At 45.0% G+C, this 17,946-nt stretch overlaps 1 protein-coding gene across 5 annotated transcripts in view; it reads left to right on the top strand.

Annotated features, from left to right (window-relative positions):
- ATG16L1 (autophagy related 16 like 1) overlaps positions 1-12,807 on the top strand; it is a 90,205-nt gene extending 77,398 nt beyond the window's left edge. For all 5 annotated transcript variants that reach the window (XM_069727769.1, XM_069727770.1, XM_069727774.1 and 2 more), the window contains 6 exons: positions 8,900-9,020; positions 10,017-10,122; positions 10,327-10,476; positions 11,719-11,766; positions 12,164-12,265; positions 12,422-12,807. In XM_069727769.1, the coding sequence (XP_069583870.1) occupies positions 8,900-9,020; positions 10,017-10,122; positions 10,327-10,476; positions 11,719-11,766; positions 12,164-12,265; positions 12,422-12,515 (621 nt within the window). In that variant the 3' untranslated portion in view covers positions 12,516-12,807. The remainder of the gene's footprint in view (positions 1-8,899; positions 9,021-10,016; positions 10,123-10,326; positions 10,477-11,718; positions 11,767-12,163; positions 12,266-12,421) is intronic.
- Positions 12,808-17,946: the final 5,139 nt, after the last annotated feature.

The following is a 17,946-nucleotide window of genomic DNA, read 5'->3' on the forward strand; positions in this document are numbered from 1 at the left end:
AGGGATCGTATCTCTTCTTCAGGCTCAACCAGCAGTGGAAGCATTGGCCAGGACAGTCTAGATCTAAGGGATCTTGGTTCCAAAATGGAGGGAATGAAAAGTATCTCCATTCCTGGACCCCAAACTTCTAACAACCTTTGACAGGGCCCTTTCTTTTTTTCGGATGGAGTTCCTCCGCTCAGCCACTACTTCAACAGAGAAACGTGGTTGTTTTCTGGCATCCATCGTCATTCGGGATTCTTACCCTCACATACCTATTTCTCCTCTCTACTATAATCTCTTCGCCTTTCCATTCGCGATCAGTATTTTCACGACCTGGCCCTTCTGCCTGGCTACCACACCAGAGTGGTCGCAAGGGTCATGACGGTTGTCATGTTCTTCTTGCACCTTAGAAGCATGGTCGTCCTGCCCTATTTGGTCGACTTTGTAGCCGCTCTCCTAGGACTACGCTGAGTCGTCCATATCACTTGCAATTACCTCTCTATTGGGCTAGCAGCTAATCTTAGACAAGTTTTTTTTCCCTCATTCTCAGCCCAGCAGATCCTCTTTGAGGATGATCCTGCCCAAGAAGGATGGTTATTCTCTCTCTGGTCTAGGTCGTGGCCCTTCTACAGGGAGCTTGCGCACTCGATCTCTCATTCCCTCGGTTCTTTCAATTCGCTAGGAGGGTTCTGAGGGAAAGGACGTCTACGGAAGCAGTTTCCTTCGCTGCGCTCGTTTTCTGCAAGTCAATCAGGCTCTCAAAGGGTAGTCTCTGAGCTCCTTTCTCTTCCAGAGCCTTCTCCTGGCCCAAGGGCTATTGGGAGATACCATTGCCAGTTTTCTTCTCCCGATCATCTCTCTGTAGATCCGAACGGTACGGCTATTCCTTCAGCAGGCCCTCTGCCTTCTGGCGGGTCCTCAGTTGGATAATGCCTCGGCTGTGCCCCAAGTTAGCCATCTAGCAAGTACCCTCAGTCAAGCGCCATGGCTAAGGTACCTCGCACTCTCTGATGGGCCGAGTTCTATCTTCGGTGATCTCAACAGTACATTCCCTGGAGTAGAACACTGGGCGGCAGACATATTCAGCCGTCCGGGTTTTTCCTCAAGTGAGTGGGAACTTCACTCGGAAATCTTCCATCGGACCTGCCTTCACTGGAGTACTCCAGAGATAGTTCGGATGGCGTCCAAGCTGAACGCCAATGTACTTCAGTTCATGGTTTGGCCTCGCGATCCAAGACCATTGCAGTGCATGATCTATTCTTCCATGGTACCAATTTCCATAACCCCTCTTCCACTACGTCTGAAACCTTTTCGGAAGCGGGTAGGGCCCCAGTGATCCCGGGAGACCCGCACTGACCATATCAGGTTTTTTTTTCTCGCTTGCGGTACTAGTATTTTTCCGGCTTATTGTCTCAAGCTGGAAATATGGTCTTTCTTGCAGGCCTCAACCTGTAGTTCTTCCCTACCGCGTACCGTTAAATCCGTGGGACCTTAATGGTCCTGGGCATCTTACAGTGGACTCCTTTTCTGATCCGGATAGTCATTTCTATCAGGGAGGGTCTCTCCCACTTCTTTCTCTGCGCTCTTGTCCTCCTGATGAGTCTTCAGATCTCGACGCTCTGTTCTTTATCTTTTTTCCTTATTACCTTCAAGGCAAGGTTGCCCTCTAGCCATCCCCTTCCCTCGTTGCCAAGGGGTATTATATCTCCACTGGTGCAGGGGCATCTCCTTCGGCTCTAGTCCACAAAGCGGAATGGGTTCTCCATAATCTGGAAGAAGCGAGTGCTCCGAGTGGGTACGTATCGAGGACGACGTCCTTCCAAAGGTTGGACATTTTACTCGGGTTTTTCGACGGTAAGTAGGCTTCCTGACGGTCGCAGGAAGGGTTTAGCCGTTTTTCTTCGGCCACGTTAGCCTGGTGGATTCTTTTCTCCATCCAGGAGTCCTTTCGCGCTAGATGCCAGCCTATCTCCCTGTCTGAGGGCTCTAGGCGCCAGACGTCGGCAAGCACGACCGCAGGCTTGCGAATTCCTCCAGGCCGCATGCATTCTTGAAGCACTATAATTCACTCACTTCCACAGATGTGAGTCTGGGCAGGTGGACTTTGCAGGCCGCGGTGGCGCACTTGTAAGTAGCGGCTACACGGCCTGAAGTGATGTTGTCCCCACCCAGGGACTGCTTTGGGACGTCCCATGGTCTGTGTCCCCCAATGAGGCGAAGGAGAAATAGGAATTTTTGTGTACTCACCGTAAAATCCTTTTCTCCGAGCCATTCATTGGGGGACACAGCTCCCACCCTGTTATTAGCTTATGCTTTGTTTTTATCTTTTGATATGTTATACTCTTATATATAATGTGACATGCTTTACGCTTATATGTCGTTATTGATCTCCTACTGCTTTTGCACCGAACTGGTTAGCTGGGAGCCAGCAGGAGGGTGTATACTGCAGGGGAGGAGAAAACTTTTTCTTTGTATTACTTAGTGTCAGCCTCCTGGTGGCAGCAGCATACACCCATGGTCTGTGTCCCCCAATGAATGGCTCGGAGAAAAGGATTTTACGGTGAGTACACAAAAATCCCTATTTTTGAATATCCATATTGAATTAGGAGCCCCATATAATGCTCCATAAAGTTTGATGGCCCCATAAGATGCTCCATATTAAAATATGGCCCAAATAATCCTGCATAAAGGTTAATAATGGCCCCAGAAGTTGCTCCATAGACACATTTGCCCAATATAATACTGCACAAATGTTGATTATGGCCCCATAAGATGCTCCATAAAGATACTTGCCCCATATAGTGCTGCACAAACGATTATGGCCCCATACAGACACTTGCCCCATATAATGCAGCACAAATGTTATGGCCCCATAGATGCTCCACACAGACACTTGCCCCATATAGTGCTGCACAAACATTATGGCCCCATAAGATGTTTCATACAGACTCTCGACCCATTTGCTGTTGCTGCGATAAAAAAAAAAAAAATCACATACTCTCCTCTCCGTCGCTCAGGCCCCGGGCACTTTCAATATTCACCTGCTCCTCGTTACGGCGCCGTTCCATCTTCAGCATCTTCTGCACTGACGTTCAGGCAGAGGGCGCGCACTAACCACGTCACCGCGTCCTCTGACCTGAGCATCACTGCAGAAGACGCTAAAGACGGAGCGGCGCCCAGAACGAGGAGCAGGTGAATATCGCGCAGCGCTGCGCACCCCTCCCCGTTATACTCACCTGTTCCTGGCGCGGTGCAGTACCTGCTTCCCAGCGCTGCTGCTTCTCCCTGTACTGAGCGGTCACCGTTACCGCTCATTACAGTAATAAATATGCGGCTCCACCTCTAATCCGTTCTACGCCCGGGTGGCGAGCATTTATATTGGTATATGGTCTCCATCCTGGTATGTGCTGCGCTGCTCCATCCTGCGTCCCCATGTATACACACGTATGTGTATACACACGTAGGTATATACACACACGTAGGTATATACACACACGTAGGTATATACACACACGTAGGTATATACACACACGTAGGTATATACACACACGTAGGTATATACGCACACGTAGGTATATACACACACGTAGGTATATACGCACACGTAGGTATATACGCACACGTAGGTATATACGCACACGTACGTGTATATACGCACACGTACGTGTGTATACGCACACGTACGTGTGTATACGCACACGTACGTGTGTATATACGCACACACATACATACTTATTTTTATTTTTTTATTATGCACTCATACCTTATGACTGGCGTCTACTTTCCATCTTCATATCCCATCTTTAATTCAGGCCCTTGCGTCCTTCCAAAGCTGAGGTTCTTGAGTATCCAGCCATCTCAGGACATTCTTGGGAGACTTGAAGAATGAAGTTGAACCCAGGGCCACCACACTCAATTTGTCAGGATAAATCATAGAATACTGTAGTCCCAGTGCCCTTAATCTAATTTTTATATCCAGAAACCAGGATCTCCTGTGTTGAGCTTCCTCAAAGTCTGGAAATAATGAAAGCTTCTGCCCGCCAAGCTGGATATCTTCTCACTTGCCTTCCTTAATGTAATGTCTGTCTTTATAGTGTAACATTTTAATTCGGATAGGTTTGGGAGACCTACACACCAGCCTAGGTCTTGTAGGGACTCTCCACAGTGAACTACAGGGATTACTGTGGATGAGTGGCCATTTCAGGGGAACCATCATCTTCCTGTGCTGGGGGGGGGAGTGTCTGAATCTTTTTGGGGGACATTCTCTGAGGCCTTAATAGAATTGATCCCATCTTCTGCCCACATGGGGTCATGGTGAGTGTTTTGTGAGCATACTGATCCAGCCTCGCTGCTTCATCCCTGCCTTTTCCCACAAGACATGTGGGTGCCATCTTGGGAGTATGTTTGCTACTCTCCCTCCCCAGCTTCTTGTTGCATGTCATGGTCCCTTCACAGCTGATCAGCTCCAGAGCACAACCACACCCCCACATGACAAGTCGCATCCTAAACTTTATAAACTAGTATTTCCTCAATGGTGAGGAGAAATGAAAACAAAATAACTACATTTTACTCAGCTTACCAGTATCAAACTGGTGAAAGGTCCTCTGTAACCCCTTCATGACATGGCAACTTTCAGTTTTTATTTTTCTCGTTTTTTTTTCCCTCCCCTTCTTACTAGATCCATAACTTTCTTTAATTTTCCGTCAGTATATTCACATGAGGGCTTGCTCTTTGCGGGGCCTGTTGTACTTTTGAATCACACTGCCAACAGTTCCAAGTGCATTGAAATTGCAAAAAAAAACCCCTGCAATTTAACTTTTTTTTTTTTATTTATTACCGTTTTTACCATGTTCACTATATGGTAAAACTGATCTGCCAATATGGTTCTCCAGGTCAGTACGAGTACACAGATACCAAACGTGTATCATTTTTTTTTTTTTTTTTTTTTTTTTTTAAAGTGGTTAAAAAAAAAAAAAAAATCTCGCACTCTTTTTTTTCTCACTCTCTCCAAACATTGTAACAGACTTCCGTGAGAAGTCAGTATCCGGTGGTAATCGCCAAACACGAACTGTCCGGTACAAATGCCAAACTTTTAATGACTAACCCATAACAGCGCATCAACGCCCCGCGATCACGTCACGGGCGCGCATGTGAACACACATGAAAGTCAGGGACACGACATATTAATTAAAGGGGTTCTCCCACTAACAAAGTTAATTTTAATCAATAGGTCTTGAAATAATAAATTTCACAATTGGATGTTTAAAAAAAAAAAAAAAAAAAAGGTCCTGTGCTGATAATCTTATAGTAACTTAGCATGGCCGAAAAAATACATTAGTCCATCCAGTTCAGCCTATATGCCATCATAATAAATCCCCAGACAGGTTCTACAGAACCTAATAATTGTATGATACAATATTGTTCTGCTCCAGGAAGACATCCAGGCCTCTCTTGAACCCCTCGACTGAGTTCGCCATCACCACCTCCTCAGGCAAGCAATTCCAGATTCTCACTGCCCTAACAGTAAAGAATCCTCTTCTATGTTGGTGGAAAAACCTTCTCTCCTCCAGACGCAGAGAATGCCCCCTTGTGACCGTCAATATAAGTTTACTGTGTAATAGCTCTGTCTGACAGTGCAGGAACATGGTCGCATCATACCACATCTCCTGTGTAGGAGAGGAGAAAGAGTATACAGACATAACAGCAGGGGCTCGCAGATTATTTTTGTCAGGTGAAACATTTATCTGCCGGTGTTATTTTATTTTTTTTTCCTTTTTAACCCCTTCCCAACATGCGTTACATATATGTACGGTGCTGCGTTCCTGCAAAAGCATTGCAGAGTATTAGATCACTGATCAGTTAGTGTAAAGTTGATGTCTAGTGATGAATATACTCGTTACTCTAGATTTCCCGAGCATGCTCAGGGGTCCTCCGAGTATTTTTTAGTGCTCGGAGATTGTTTTTCTTGCCGCAGCTGAATGATTTACATCTGTTAGCCAGCATAAGTACATGTGGGGGTTGCCTGGTTGCTAGGGAATCCCCACATGTAATCCAGCAGGCTAGTAGCTGTATGGCTGGTTTCACATTTGCGTTTTTTGCCACTGCGTTTTTGCGCAAAAAAAGCATGCGTTTTTTTTCCCTATACTTAACATTAAAAACGCATGCTTTTTTTGCATGCGTTTTGCCCCTTTTTGCAGCCGCATGCGTCTTTTCTATGCATGCGTTGTGTTGCAGAAATGCAACATGTAGTAATTTTTAGCGGCGTTTTTTTTGCCGCAAAAAAACCTATTGCTGTCTATGTAAACGCATGCGTTTTTAAGCACATTCGTTTTTATAGAAAAAAAACAGAAAACACACTGATATGCCACCCCCCACCATAAAGGTGATAAAGGGATCCTAACCCTAAAGGGATCCTAACCCTAAAGGGATTCTAACCCTAAAGGGATCCTAACCCTACCCCTAACCGTAGGGATCCTAACCCTAACCCTATGGGTTAGGGTTAGGATCCTGTTAGGGTTAGGATCCCTAGGGTTAGGGTTAGGATCCCTAACCCTAGCTATTTCTGTTTATAGTGGGTTTTTTACTTGATTTTGATGATTGGCAGCTGTCACACACTTCTCATCATGCGTTTAAAAAACGCAAACGCATGAAAAAACGCATGTAAACGTGTCAAAACGCCGCGTATTTTTCACCACATGCAAAAACGCATGCGTCTAAAAAAACGCAGCGTTTGCACACATTTACATGCGTTTTAAAACGGTGAAAAAAACGCAAGTGTGAAACCAGCCTAAATCATTCAGTTGCGGCAAGAAAAACTAAATCTCCGAGCACTAAAAAATACTCGGAGGACCCCCGAGTGTGCTCGAGAAATCTAGAGTAACGAGTATATTCGCTCATCACTATTGATGTCCCATCAGGAGGCAATGTAAGAAAAAATAAGTTTTTTTTTTAAAAAAAATTTAAAATATTTTTAAAAAATCAATCGCCACTAAAGAACCAAAGAGAGAATATTCATACATAAGATACGTTTTATTTATGTTAAAACCTAAATAAACAAAAGTACTCATTTGGTATCCTCGCGTCCAGAAAGACCCGACCTATAAAGTGTCCCACTGGTTAACTCTTTCATTGAACACCTTAAAAAAAAAAAAAAAATGTGTAAAAAATAAAACCAATTTTTCACATGCTGTCGTTTTGTTTTTTGTTTTGCCATCCTGCCTCCCAAATATCCTATTATGACTCGGCTCACCTTTATCCTGCCCTCAACACTGAGCGCTTGCATCGGGGATTCCATGTAAAAATGCGTTATTCAGATGGAACCCCTTGCAGAAGATTCCCTACGGTGAGGCAGGTGGAGGCACTGTGGACGCCGCCTGTCCATTTTCTTCTGCTACCCTTGTGAAAATAAAAAAAATTGAGTCTACAGTAAAATTTTTGTGAAAAGTTAAACCTTAATTTATTTTCTCTTCACATTGCTTCAGTTCCTGTGAAGCACCTAAAGGGTTGTAAACTTCTTGAATGTGGTTTTCAGCACCTTAATGGGTGCAGTTTTTAGAATGGTGTAAATTTTGGGTATTTTCTGTCATGTAGGCTTTTCAAAGTTCCTTTAAATCTTAACTGTTGTGTGACGTATCTGATTTGAAGGCATAAAAATTAGCTTTGAAAATTGCTAAACTTTCACCAAATTTGTTTTTTTTTTTTGTTTTTTGTTTTTTCACAAACGCAAGTCATATTGAAATTTTTTTACCACTATCATGAAGTACAGTGTGCCACGAAAAGTCTCAATCAGCTGGCTCTGTTGAAGCGTTTCAGAGTTATTACCTCATAAAGTGACACTGGTCAGAATTGTAAAATTTGGCCTGGTCATAAAGGTGAAAACAGGCTTCGAGTTGAAGGGGGTTAAAGTTTTACCTCAAAGAATTATTTGTGATACTGTCCTGTCTATATAAGTTGTTTGGCTTCCTCCCCTACCCAGGAGCTGTGGTATGATCAGACCATCTCCCTGTACGGTCAGACACAGACATTACACAGTACATAGCAGGGGCACATTTATAAGATTATCTCAGCACAGGAACATTTTATTTAATCACATCCAGTTGTGGAAATTATTATTCCAAGATCTAATTATTAAAATGAACTTTGTGGAAATCCCCTTTTACAGGCAACCTGTCAGCAGGATTGTGCACAGTAACTTAGACACTGTCAGGTCGGCGCCGTTATAATGATTAAAATGATACATGGGTTGATAAAATCCATCCTGTGGTTGTTTAATCTTTTTGTAGTTTTCCGTTTGATATGCTGGTGCTCCGGGGCGGCCTGTGGGGGGTCTTCATGTGGAGCTCTGATTAGGTATTTATACTGATGGCTTATGACTATTTTACATACTGATTATTCTATGTTTTGAAAAAAATCACATTCAGCAGGCCTGCTCAATGCGTGTTTTTTTTTTTCCCCCCCCCAATATATAGAATATTCATTATGTAAACTAGGGAGGGCAGGTCACTGCACTGTCAAAAGCCGTACACATGAATATTTAAGGAGATAACCACATGAAACACTGCTCTGCAGCACAAGAATCTCATTAACTCAAAACTGAAAATAAAGATTAAATAACCACAAGACAGATTTCATCACCAGGTATCATTGTAATCAGTATAACGGTGCTGACCTGACACTGTCTGTAGGTTACTGTGCACAATCCTGCTGACAGGTTCCCTTTAAGGTCATGTCATGTAGTGAAGAGGTTAAGAAAGAGAAATCTTGTGAAAAGAAATCCATATTCTCGTTGTTCTCCAAGGTATTAGGGTAAAGCCACTGTAAATGGAGCCCAAAAAAAAAAAATAGCCCAAGTTTTTTTTCCTCTTCTGTGTCAGATTGTTCGGTATATCTTACATTTTGCTATCTTTATTCACATCAGCACACACTGACGGGCCACAGCGGAAAAGTTTTGTCTGCTAAATTCTTACTTGACAATGCCCGAATTGTGTCAGGAAGTCATGACCGTACATTGAAACTGTGGGATCTGCGTAACAAAGTGTGTAAGTATTTTCTGATAATCGGTCTTTATTTTTTTTTTTTAAACTATAAGATGACATTTTGGAGGTGTTCAGTGCTGTTGTGATGAGCTATCTGGATTGGAGCATTTCATATCTGAAAGACCACCTGTTTATTTCTTGGTAAAAGTGCCTCAGTCAGAGGTGTGGAGAAGACCCTCAGAGGAGCTAACGTAGTACAAATAGTAACCACCATTTTTTATTCCATAAATCAATGATGCACATTAAAATAAGCAACTTTTGTAATATATTTGATCATTCCTAATTCAGGGATACACATCTATCTTTAGTGAAGAAAGATTTTCTTATTACTGATCTAGGAGATGGTAAATGGTGCCTTTTACATTTCATGGAGGGTTTGTAGCTATAGGCCGACAGACCTTCTGCTGCAAGTTCCCCCGAAACATCAGTTAGTTCTACATAGAACCTTATACTGTGCACTAAGATGCTCCGGTCGATGCTTTCCAGGGAGCCTTGTTCATGAGTGATTGGAGGAACTTAAGTGGCCAGGGCCTTGTCTTGGCCAGGGCCTTGTCTTGGCCAGGGCCTTGTCTTGGCCAGGGCCTTGTCTTGGCCAGGGCCTTGTCTTGGCCAGGGCCTTGTCTTGGCCAGGGCCTTGTCTTGGCCAGGGCCTTGTCTTGGCCAGGGCCTTGTCTTGGCCAGGGCCTTGTCTTGGCCAGGGCCTTGTCTTGGCCAGGGCCTTGTCTTGGCCAGGGCCTTGTCTTGGCCAGGGCCTTGTCTTGGCCAGGGCCTTGTCTTGGCCAGGGCCTTTGAATTCCCTAGTTCTCAATCTACTTGAACATCTATTGTATGTGCTAAAAAAAAAGTCCATGGAGGCCGCACATTACTGCTGCCAATTTTTTGGGCCCAATTGCCACCGAACACCTTCACTACTGTTTTGTTTGTGTGAGGGGGATTTACACTATTTTATTGGGCAGATTATTTGATGTTATGGTGTTTTTTGTGTCTCTGTAATGTAAGGTATCAAGACTGTATTTGCGGGTTCCAGCTGCAATGACATCGTCTGCACTGAACAGTGTGTGATGAGTGGGCACTTTGACAAAAAGATCCGTTTTTGGGATATAAGGTATGTGGGATGCTAAGATAAAGAGGACACTATTATACTGGATAGATTGGCCTCAAGGCCTTGCATTTCAAAGGGTAAAATCTATTATAATGAAAATCATCGGTGACTTGCCAAGCAATAGCTCCTCCTCCGTAAATGTTCATTCTTCACTGCTTCCCCTTATTGTTCCTGTGTTATATAAATATATTGACTCTGACCTTTCAGAACTGAGTGCATAGTGCGGGAGCTGGAGCTACATGGTAGAATCACGGCTCTAGATTTGAACCCCGAGAGGACGGAGCTGCTCAGTTGCTCCCGGGACGACCAAATCAAGATCATAGATTTACGGGCCAGTGCTGTGCGGCAGACTTTTAGGTGAGTTGGAGAAGATCCAGTGGTTTGGAAAGCCGCACCCCATTATAGTGCAGAATAGGCTCCTGTGTGTGTGCCATGAGTTTGCCTGCACATCTGACTTCTTGACTACTACTTCCCCTCTCATGTCGTTCTCTGAATGTGGCCTATATTTCCCATCGTGTCTCAGGTTTTAAAGGAGTAATGGTTACAACTCAACAGGGAATGTATACATGTATGTGCATCTATAAAATCACCGGAGATGTCCTTCTGTCCAAAGCCTCTATGCCTGCACAGTGCGGTGCCGGAGTCTACTGATACGGCACTACGGTGCCATTGTATTGGAGTGCGGCCGACGTCAAGTACTACTTCAGCTGGATGTGCTTCCTCGGATGCACATGCAGCTGAAATGTATTGCAACTCGCGAACCTGCACGATCGGCCAATCAGAGGCCAGCAGCTGGCGTCGGCGTTCATGGAGGTGACGACTTGTGCCCCCGTCGCTTGGCTGGCTTTAGAAGAGTAGGAGTGTTTATGTTTTTTTTATGTATTGAACTACAGCAGTGCAGACAGGATGGCATATACCAGGATGGGTGGAGCATATTCCTTTATCTGCAGTCTGGTGCCCCGACTCCGGTCTGTGGCTGCACTTTGTTGCCCCCGTCTGCTCTCTGCTGCTCCCGTCACCACGGTTGTACTACATCAATAAAATAGCGCCGGAGTCATTTGTAAGTTTGCAGAATTTGTAGATTGTTTTCTGAAGAGCATGGAATAAAAATCTACAAGTTCTGCAAACTTAGAAGTGAGTGCCGGTCGTCTTATGTTGTTTGAAATGTGATGCCAATCCTAGACACGAGCGTAATGGACTTTGAGTGCAGACTGGAATTCATTATTGGAATGAATAGATGCATGAAATCATGGCTGAAAGTGTTGACACCCTTGAAATTGTTCCAGAAAATGAAGTATTTCTCCTAGAAAATTATTGCAATTACCGTACACATGTTTTGTTATACACATGTTAATTTTCTTTTTGTGTATTGGAAATAAACAAAAAAAAAAAGACTGGAAAAAAGGAAAATTGGACATAATTTCACCCAAAACCCCCAAAATAGGCTTGACTAAATTGGCACCTTTACAAATTTGTTGGTAAACAACTTTGTTTTAAGCATGTGATGCCCGTTCAAACTCACCTGTGGCAAGTGTATACGTGAGCTTATATACATGTAGTATTGTGTTTTTCTTACCAAATATTATTTTTCCCTTTTAGTGCTCAGGGTTTCAAGTGTGGATCTGATTGGACAAGAGTAATTTTTAGGTAAGTATTTCAGTGTTGGTGAAACAGGATAGTTTACATTTTCTTCACACAATCGTCTAAACTGCATGGTTAAAGCACTGTGAAATATGTGCACAGCTGAAATTGATGGGAATAGACACTGGGCCCCCTTCATTCTCTGTATCCTTTGGACCCCCACCATTGATAAAACGAGATATGCCATAGATGGGAAACCCCTTTAGTGTAAGCCTTCGTTTCTAAATGGTGACGGCTCTCTTGGAAATGCACACACACTGCCCGTATAGACCCATATAGCATAGTTTGGCTATCATATGGGATGACGTTCTCTGTAGAAACTATTTTGTCAGGAGCCTGGATATTTCTTATAAATGACCATTCAGCCTTTATATGAACATGACATCATACCATTTTTATTCAGTCCTGATGGTAGATTTGTGGCAGCCGGGTCAGCAGAGGGCACTCTCTATTTCTGGAACGTGATGACTGGGAAAGTGGAAAAGATTCTTGGCAAGCACCATAGGTAAGTCTGGATGAAAGGAGCGTGGCCTTCAGATGGCAGTAATGGACCCATTGTAACAGTGTCCAGTATTTTTATTGATCCTTATTATTTAAATTCCACATGTATCTTGCCAGTATTATTTGATTGTGTTGCTGATTGTCCTCTTCTTCGTTACAGTTCCGCTATTAACGCTGTCACGTGGTCTCCGTCTGGTGCCTACGTAGTTAGCGTGGACAAAGGAAGCAAAGGAGTATTATGGTCGGACTTCTGAGTGCTTTCCTCAGAGACAAAGCCGCACTGGCGACCAATGGCTCTCGGCTACTTGGTGCCTTGTGACCAGGCCCAGTTCTTAGAAGAGAATCATATTCTACTCAGCAGCTTTGGAAAGTTTGATGTGCAGAGCGGCTGATTGCGCACTAAGCCTTGTAGATGCCCGCGTCCCTGTGAAGAGAAGGAACTGTTAAGCGCTTTAAAATGACAAATTTGACGATGCCTTTTGTGTAAATATCTATAAAGACTGTTATATGAAAACATATATTATAATATATCCTGAATTTTACAAATGTTTTCCTTATTAAAGCCCACCCTAGAGGGAATTGGGAGGGGGGGACTTTTGAGAATCACATAGACAAGCGGAGGTAATGCCTATAGGAGCCATAAGCTCAGAGCTTCCGGCTTCCATTAAGGCTATGTTCACACGTTGTGGAATCGTGTGTGGATTTTTCTGCACTATTTTTGCAGAATCCGCAGGTAAAACGCACTGGATTTTTCCTGCGGATTTACCGCAATTTTTTGGGGCGTTTTTTGTGCGGATTCCACCTGCGTTTTAACACCTGTGGATTCCTATTGGGGAACAAGTGTAAATCGCTGCTGAATTCGCACAAAGAATTGACATGCTGCGGAGAATACAACGCAGTGTTTTTCCACGCTGTATTTTCTGCAGCATGTGCACTGCGGATTTGGTTTTCCATAAGTTTACATAATACTGTAAACCGCATGGAAAACAGCTGCGAATCCGCAACCTGTGCGCACAGCCTAAAAGTACCCTGAGTTTTCATGTGAGAAGTAACATACTTTTAAACTGGTTGTTTTCCAGTTGTGAATGTCCCCATCAGTCTTCTGTACTGATACAGGTTTTAATTGGCAGATATGCTCAGGATGGGCTATAATTGACTGTTTGTGTACCATTGGAACCAACTTAATTTATAGTTTCCCATATAAATGTCTGCATAAAAGCACTTTAGATATGGTATAAATTAGTTGCTGAGTAGCCAGTGGGAAATTAGGACATGTTTCCTATTGACCATAGCAGTGGGTCCTGGAAAGTGCACTTTGACTATGGGCATCCCAAAATAAAATGCCTCCAAATTAAAAATGACCTACACACTTTGTCTTCCAAGTGGTAGTTACTCTGATGTCCTGTTCAGAATTCTTAAGTATGGGGATTGTCATCTGCTGGACAAATTCTTATTAATTTGTGATGCAAAGAAGTGCATCTTCATTCATATTCCTACCTCCCAGATGTGCGCTGCTCATAACATAAACAACGTCACGTGACTGCAGCAGCAGTCAGGCATCACTGTGAAGGCACTTACTGATTGGCAGCAGCTGTCACGTGACCTTTTGTCAAGAGACTAGCAGGAAACATGGGGCTCAGAGCGGAGGATCGCTGTCAGCCCAGAAGAGAAGTATATGGGGCAGTTAATTGGGGGTTGTTGTGCAGTAGACAGCCCCTTAAATAATTTATTTTTAAAAGAAAAACATAAAATACAGCTATAAGCCGACTTGGTGCTTCTGTAATATAGGAAATGTGATTCATGGACTCCACAATCGCTTCATGTGTTCTTAGAAGCAGGACATTTGGCTTTAGTTTACAAATCCCATATGGAAAAAAAACAGAGTTTACGAAAGTCCCGTGTCCTCCCCCCTCCTCTGTGGTCATACATGTAAGGCACATACAAATTTAGCAATTTTCCAGCCTCTCCAAGTTTCATGATAGAATAGTCATGGGGTCAGATTCATCAAGTCTGATGTAGAGCATGATCACGTTATGCCAATCTTGCCGAGGTACATGGTGCTGAATTTATCCACTCCATGCCACTTAATGAATTCGGCGAGTGGCATGCACCTCCATGCAATTAGTACTACTCCAGTCAGTGACTGGAATAGCCTTTCTGCCATACACAAAATCATCATTTTTAATTAATTGTACATATGGGCATAACCACGTCCCAGCTCAGTTCTGCCCACTTCGGTGAAGCTGATTTAAACTAGTATGTAAACACCAAATAGTCACAATGTTTTTGTAGTTTTTCAATGCCTTTTGTTTCAAAGTGGAAAATGTGAATGATTGCTTTTTCCATATGTTCTTTTGTTGTTTGATGGCCATAATACCGCAGCTTACTGTGCTGATCTATCCTTAAAATGAACCTGACAGCTGATACAAGCCCATGGATTGGTCATCAGGTATCAGGCACTGGCTGTATGATCTCAGCCAGGTATGTTTGATTCTGAAACGCCGCTATGTTTCAGAGGAAAACATACCTCAATTGCTGCAGAGGCCGAGCCCCATGGCAGACTAGTTGAACAGGTGAGACCCCCGAGATACCACCGATTGCTTAGCATGTACGGACAGGTTCACTTTAAGGCTAGGTTCAGGCAGCCGTCCTACAACACAAACCGGTCATGTCTGCAGCTCCGTGTGCATGAACTGCCTGTTATTTATATGCACTGCTATAGTCTGTAAATAGGAGCAGAATGGAGCATACTGCAATTTTTATTTTTTTTATCCCTCCCCATGCAACATTTGTTTGTGTGGAGAAAATCTGCTCACTGATTTATCGGTACATGCACACGGATGGCATACATTCCTATGGGGCGATCTTCCCACTGTGAGCTTTTGACTTTGCAGATTTTCTGCCACCTTTCTGTATCCATTAATTAAAATGGGTTACTTGCATTTTTTTTTTTTTTTATAGAATATACAGTGTAAAAAAAACTCACCAAAAGCTCATTATGGGAACATAGCCTAACACTCTTTTGAATGAGCCCTCAAGGAAAGCTATCATCAAGTTTGCCTATTGTTTAAATCAGGCTTTTGTGTTAAACGTACCGTATTTAAAAAAAATAAATAAATACATTTATCAGTCCGTATTAAAATTTAAAAAAAAAATAGAAATCTTGCACTTCTCACACTGGCCACTGGGGCTTTTGTAGACTTCCTGTTTCAGGAAATAATACATGTACATAGCCACAGTGGTCGGATCCCCACCCTATCTTTTATATTGATTTATCTAATGAACCAGGACAAAGGTCGCTGAAGAGGGGCTTAGCAGGGGAGCTGTGACATTGCCACGTCATCCCGCGTTATCAGCTGTGTGAGATTTTGTGTCATTGTGATCCTGCCACTGATCAGAAACCTGCTGAAAACTCTTCCTGAATTAACAGGAAATATAGATCTCCTTTAGTCACTGACATCCGCTTCGTTTCAGCGCTCTATGGAGCCTTTCTCAAGCAGTGAATGGCTCCATAGAGAGAACTGGACCATAGCTGCTGTTGAGTAAAGGATTGTTAGTGCTTCATTATTTTGGATGTGCTGCCTCTTTTTTTTTTTTTTCTCTATCGCCTTTCATTGTGGGACACAGGAACCATGGGTGTATGCTGCTGCCACTAGGAGGCTGACACTATGCAAATAAAAAAGTCAGCTCCTCCCCTGCAGTGTACACCCCACCGACAGGAAGTAGGATATTCAGTTTAGCTTAGTGTCAGTAGGAGGTGGACACGGGTCTTTCATTAGACCCTTATCTACCTCAATGTGCGTCGTTCCTTTTCAAGTTTTTCCGGAGGGGATACAGGGTGATTAGTCACACCTGTAATCCCACAAAGCGGACTATGAGTATGGCGTGTACTGCCACCCCATATCCTCATAGATCCCTCTCCAGGACCAAGATCCTAGCACACAAGCGTGCTGAGAAGTCCGGTCCTGGCTCCGTCCCCCACCCACTCGCCCACCAGAGCCTGTCGGTTGGAGGTGACGAGGACGTCCATCACCAGCTCCATGGACGTCTCATCCCCCTCAGGTTAGTAACGGCGTGGGATGTTTAGGTGAGTATTTTCCATGCTCCCTTTTCCCAGATCACTCGCAGTGTGGGGGAGCAGAGGTCCCTGAGGCACGATTTTTACTTTTATGTTAGGAATCCCAGAATAGCATCGCAGCGGGTCAGGCAGCAGCGCTCCCTTTTGAGCTGCGGTGATAGCAGACTAGGTACGCTGGTTCTGTCTCTTCTTCTGCCGCCATCAGCGCGACACTCTGACAGTCTGCCGCACCGCTTCCCCCTGGGCCGCACTGTTCGTCGGCAACATTGCTGTTCTGTCCCTGCGCGGCGGCCTTGGCAGACTGCCGTGCTGTTCTTTCCCTGCGGCGTTCTGCTTCGGCGCCGCGGCTCTCTTATCCGGCGGCGCCGGCCTCTAATTTAGGCCCCGGTTCCGGCCGGGGCCTACTTCCGACGCCGCGACCCTACTCTTCGTTCCCTCGGGCGGCCCTGGCAGGCTGCCGCACTGCTCTGCGGCGCACTGTTCCGGGGCCGTGGCCTCTTCTACCGGCGCGCCGGCCTCTAATTTAGGTCCCGGCTTCTGCCGGGGCCTACTTCCGGTACCGCGCTCCTCCACTTCCGGTTTCTTCGGGCGGGCTTTCTCCCGCCCGACAATCTCTTTTCTCCCCGCCCACCGGCGCCATCTTGGTGCTCCTGGGCCCATGATTGCTACACCGCTGCTTAGCGCCACATCGCAGCAGGGCGCACGTTCCAGCGCCATTTTCAGCGGTCTCCTTCTGCGGTTCTTCCAGACTGCAGCCAGGCCCTTTCTTTCCCCAGCACACGTTTCCTCCGGCGGGGTCCCCTGCATCCTCCTTAGGTTGCCATCTCATCGCTGGTGCCCTGGATCTGTGCCATGATGCCGGTCGCAGCTACAGCCAGGAGCAGTCTGCAGGACCCTACTATTACTGTGAGTAGCTCTGCTATGCAGCCTATTACTCCCCTCTCCTGTTTCCCTAACCTTTGGACATCATTTAGTGGGTCTGCTCCCAGGCCTAACCCTATAAGGAGAGCGTCCCCGTCCTCCTGCTTCCTCTTGTCAGCTGCAGCAACTCCCTGTCCAGGAGTCCCTAACCCGGGTGAGGCCGAGACCCCTATCCCTGGGTGGGTTTTCCTTCTGTCTCAGTCTGGGGCGGACCTCACCAGGATGTCACGACCTTGGTATCCGTGCCTGTCCGCAATCGCTAGTGGGTCACAGGATTCTCCGTCCAGCCTACAAGAGATACAGAACAGGGGGATACAGGGTGAACAGTCACACCTGCAATCCCACATTATGGACTATGAGTACGGCGTGTACTGCCACCCCGTATCTTTATAGATCCGACGGCAGGACCATGATCCTAGCACACAAGCGTGCTTAGAGGTTCGGTCCCAGCTCCATTCCCCACCCACTCGCCCTCCAGAGCCTGTCGGAGGAGACCATGACGTCCACCATCAACCCCATGGACGTCTGACACCTGTCTTTCCCGCTCCATCTTGCCCTCCGGTCTGGACCGGTGAGATCCCTCTTCCTGATCCTCCTCTCTATCGAGAGAGAGACGGGCTTCCTCGGTCATGTTTGCAGAGGAAGTTTCAGACTTGGATAGCCTTATTGATGCGATCAACCAGACC

This window comes from Ranitomeya imitator, chromosome 5, assembly GCF_032444005.1.
Source record: "Ranitomeya imitator isolate aRanImi1 chromosome 5, aRanImi1.pri, whole genome shotgun sequence".
NCBI classification, from domain to species: Eukaryota; Metazoa; Chordata; class Amphibia; order Anura; family Dendrobatidae; genus Ranitomeya; species Ranitomeya imitator.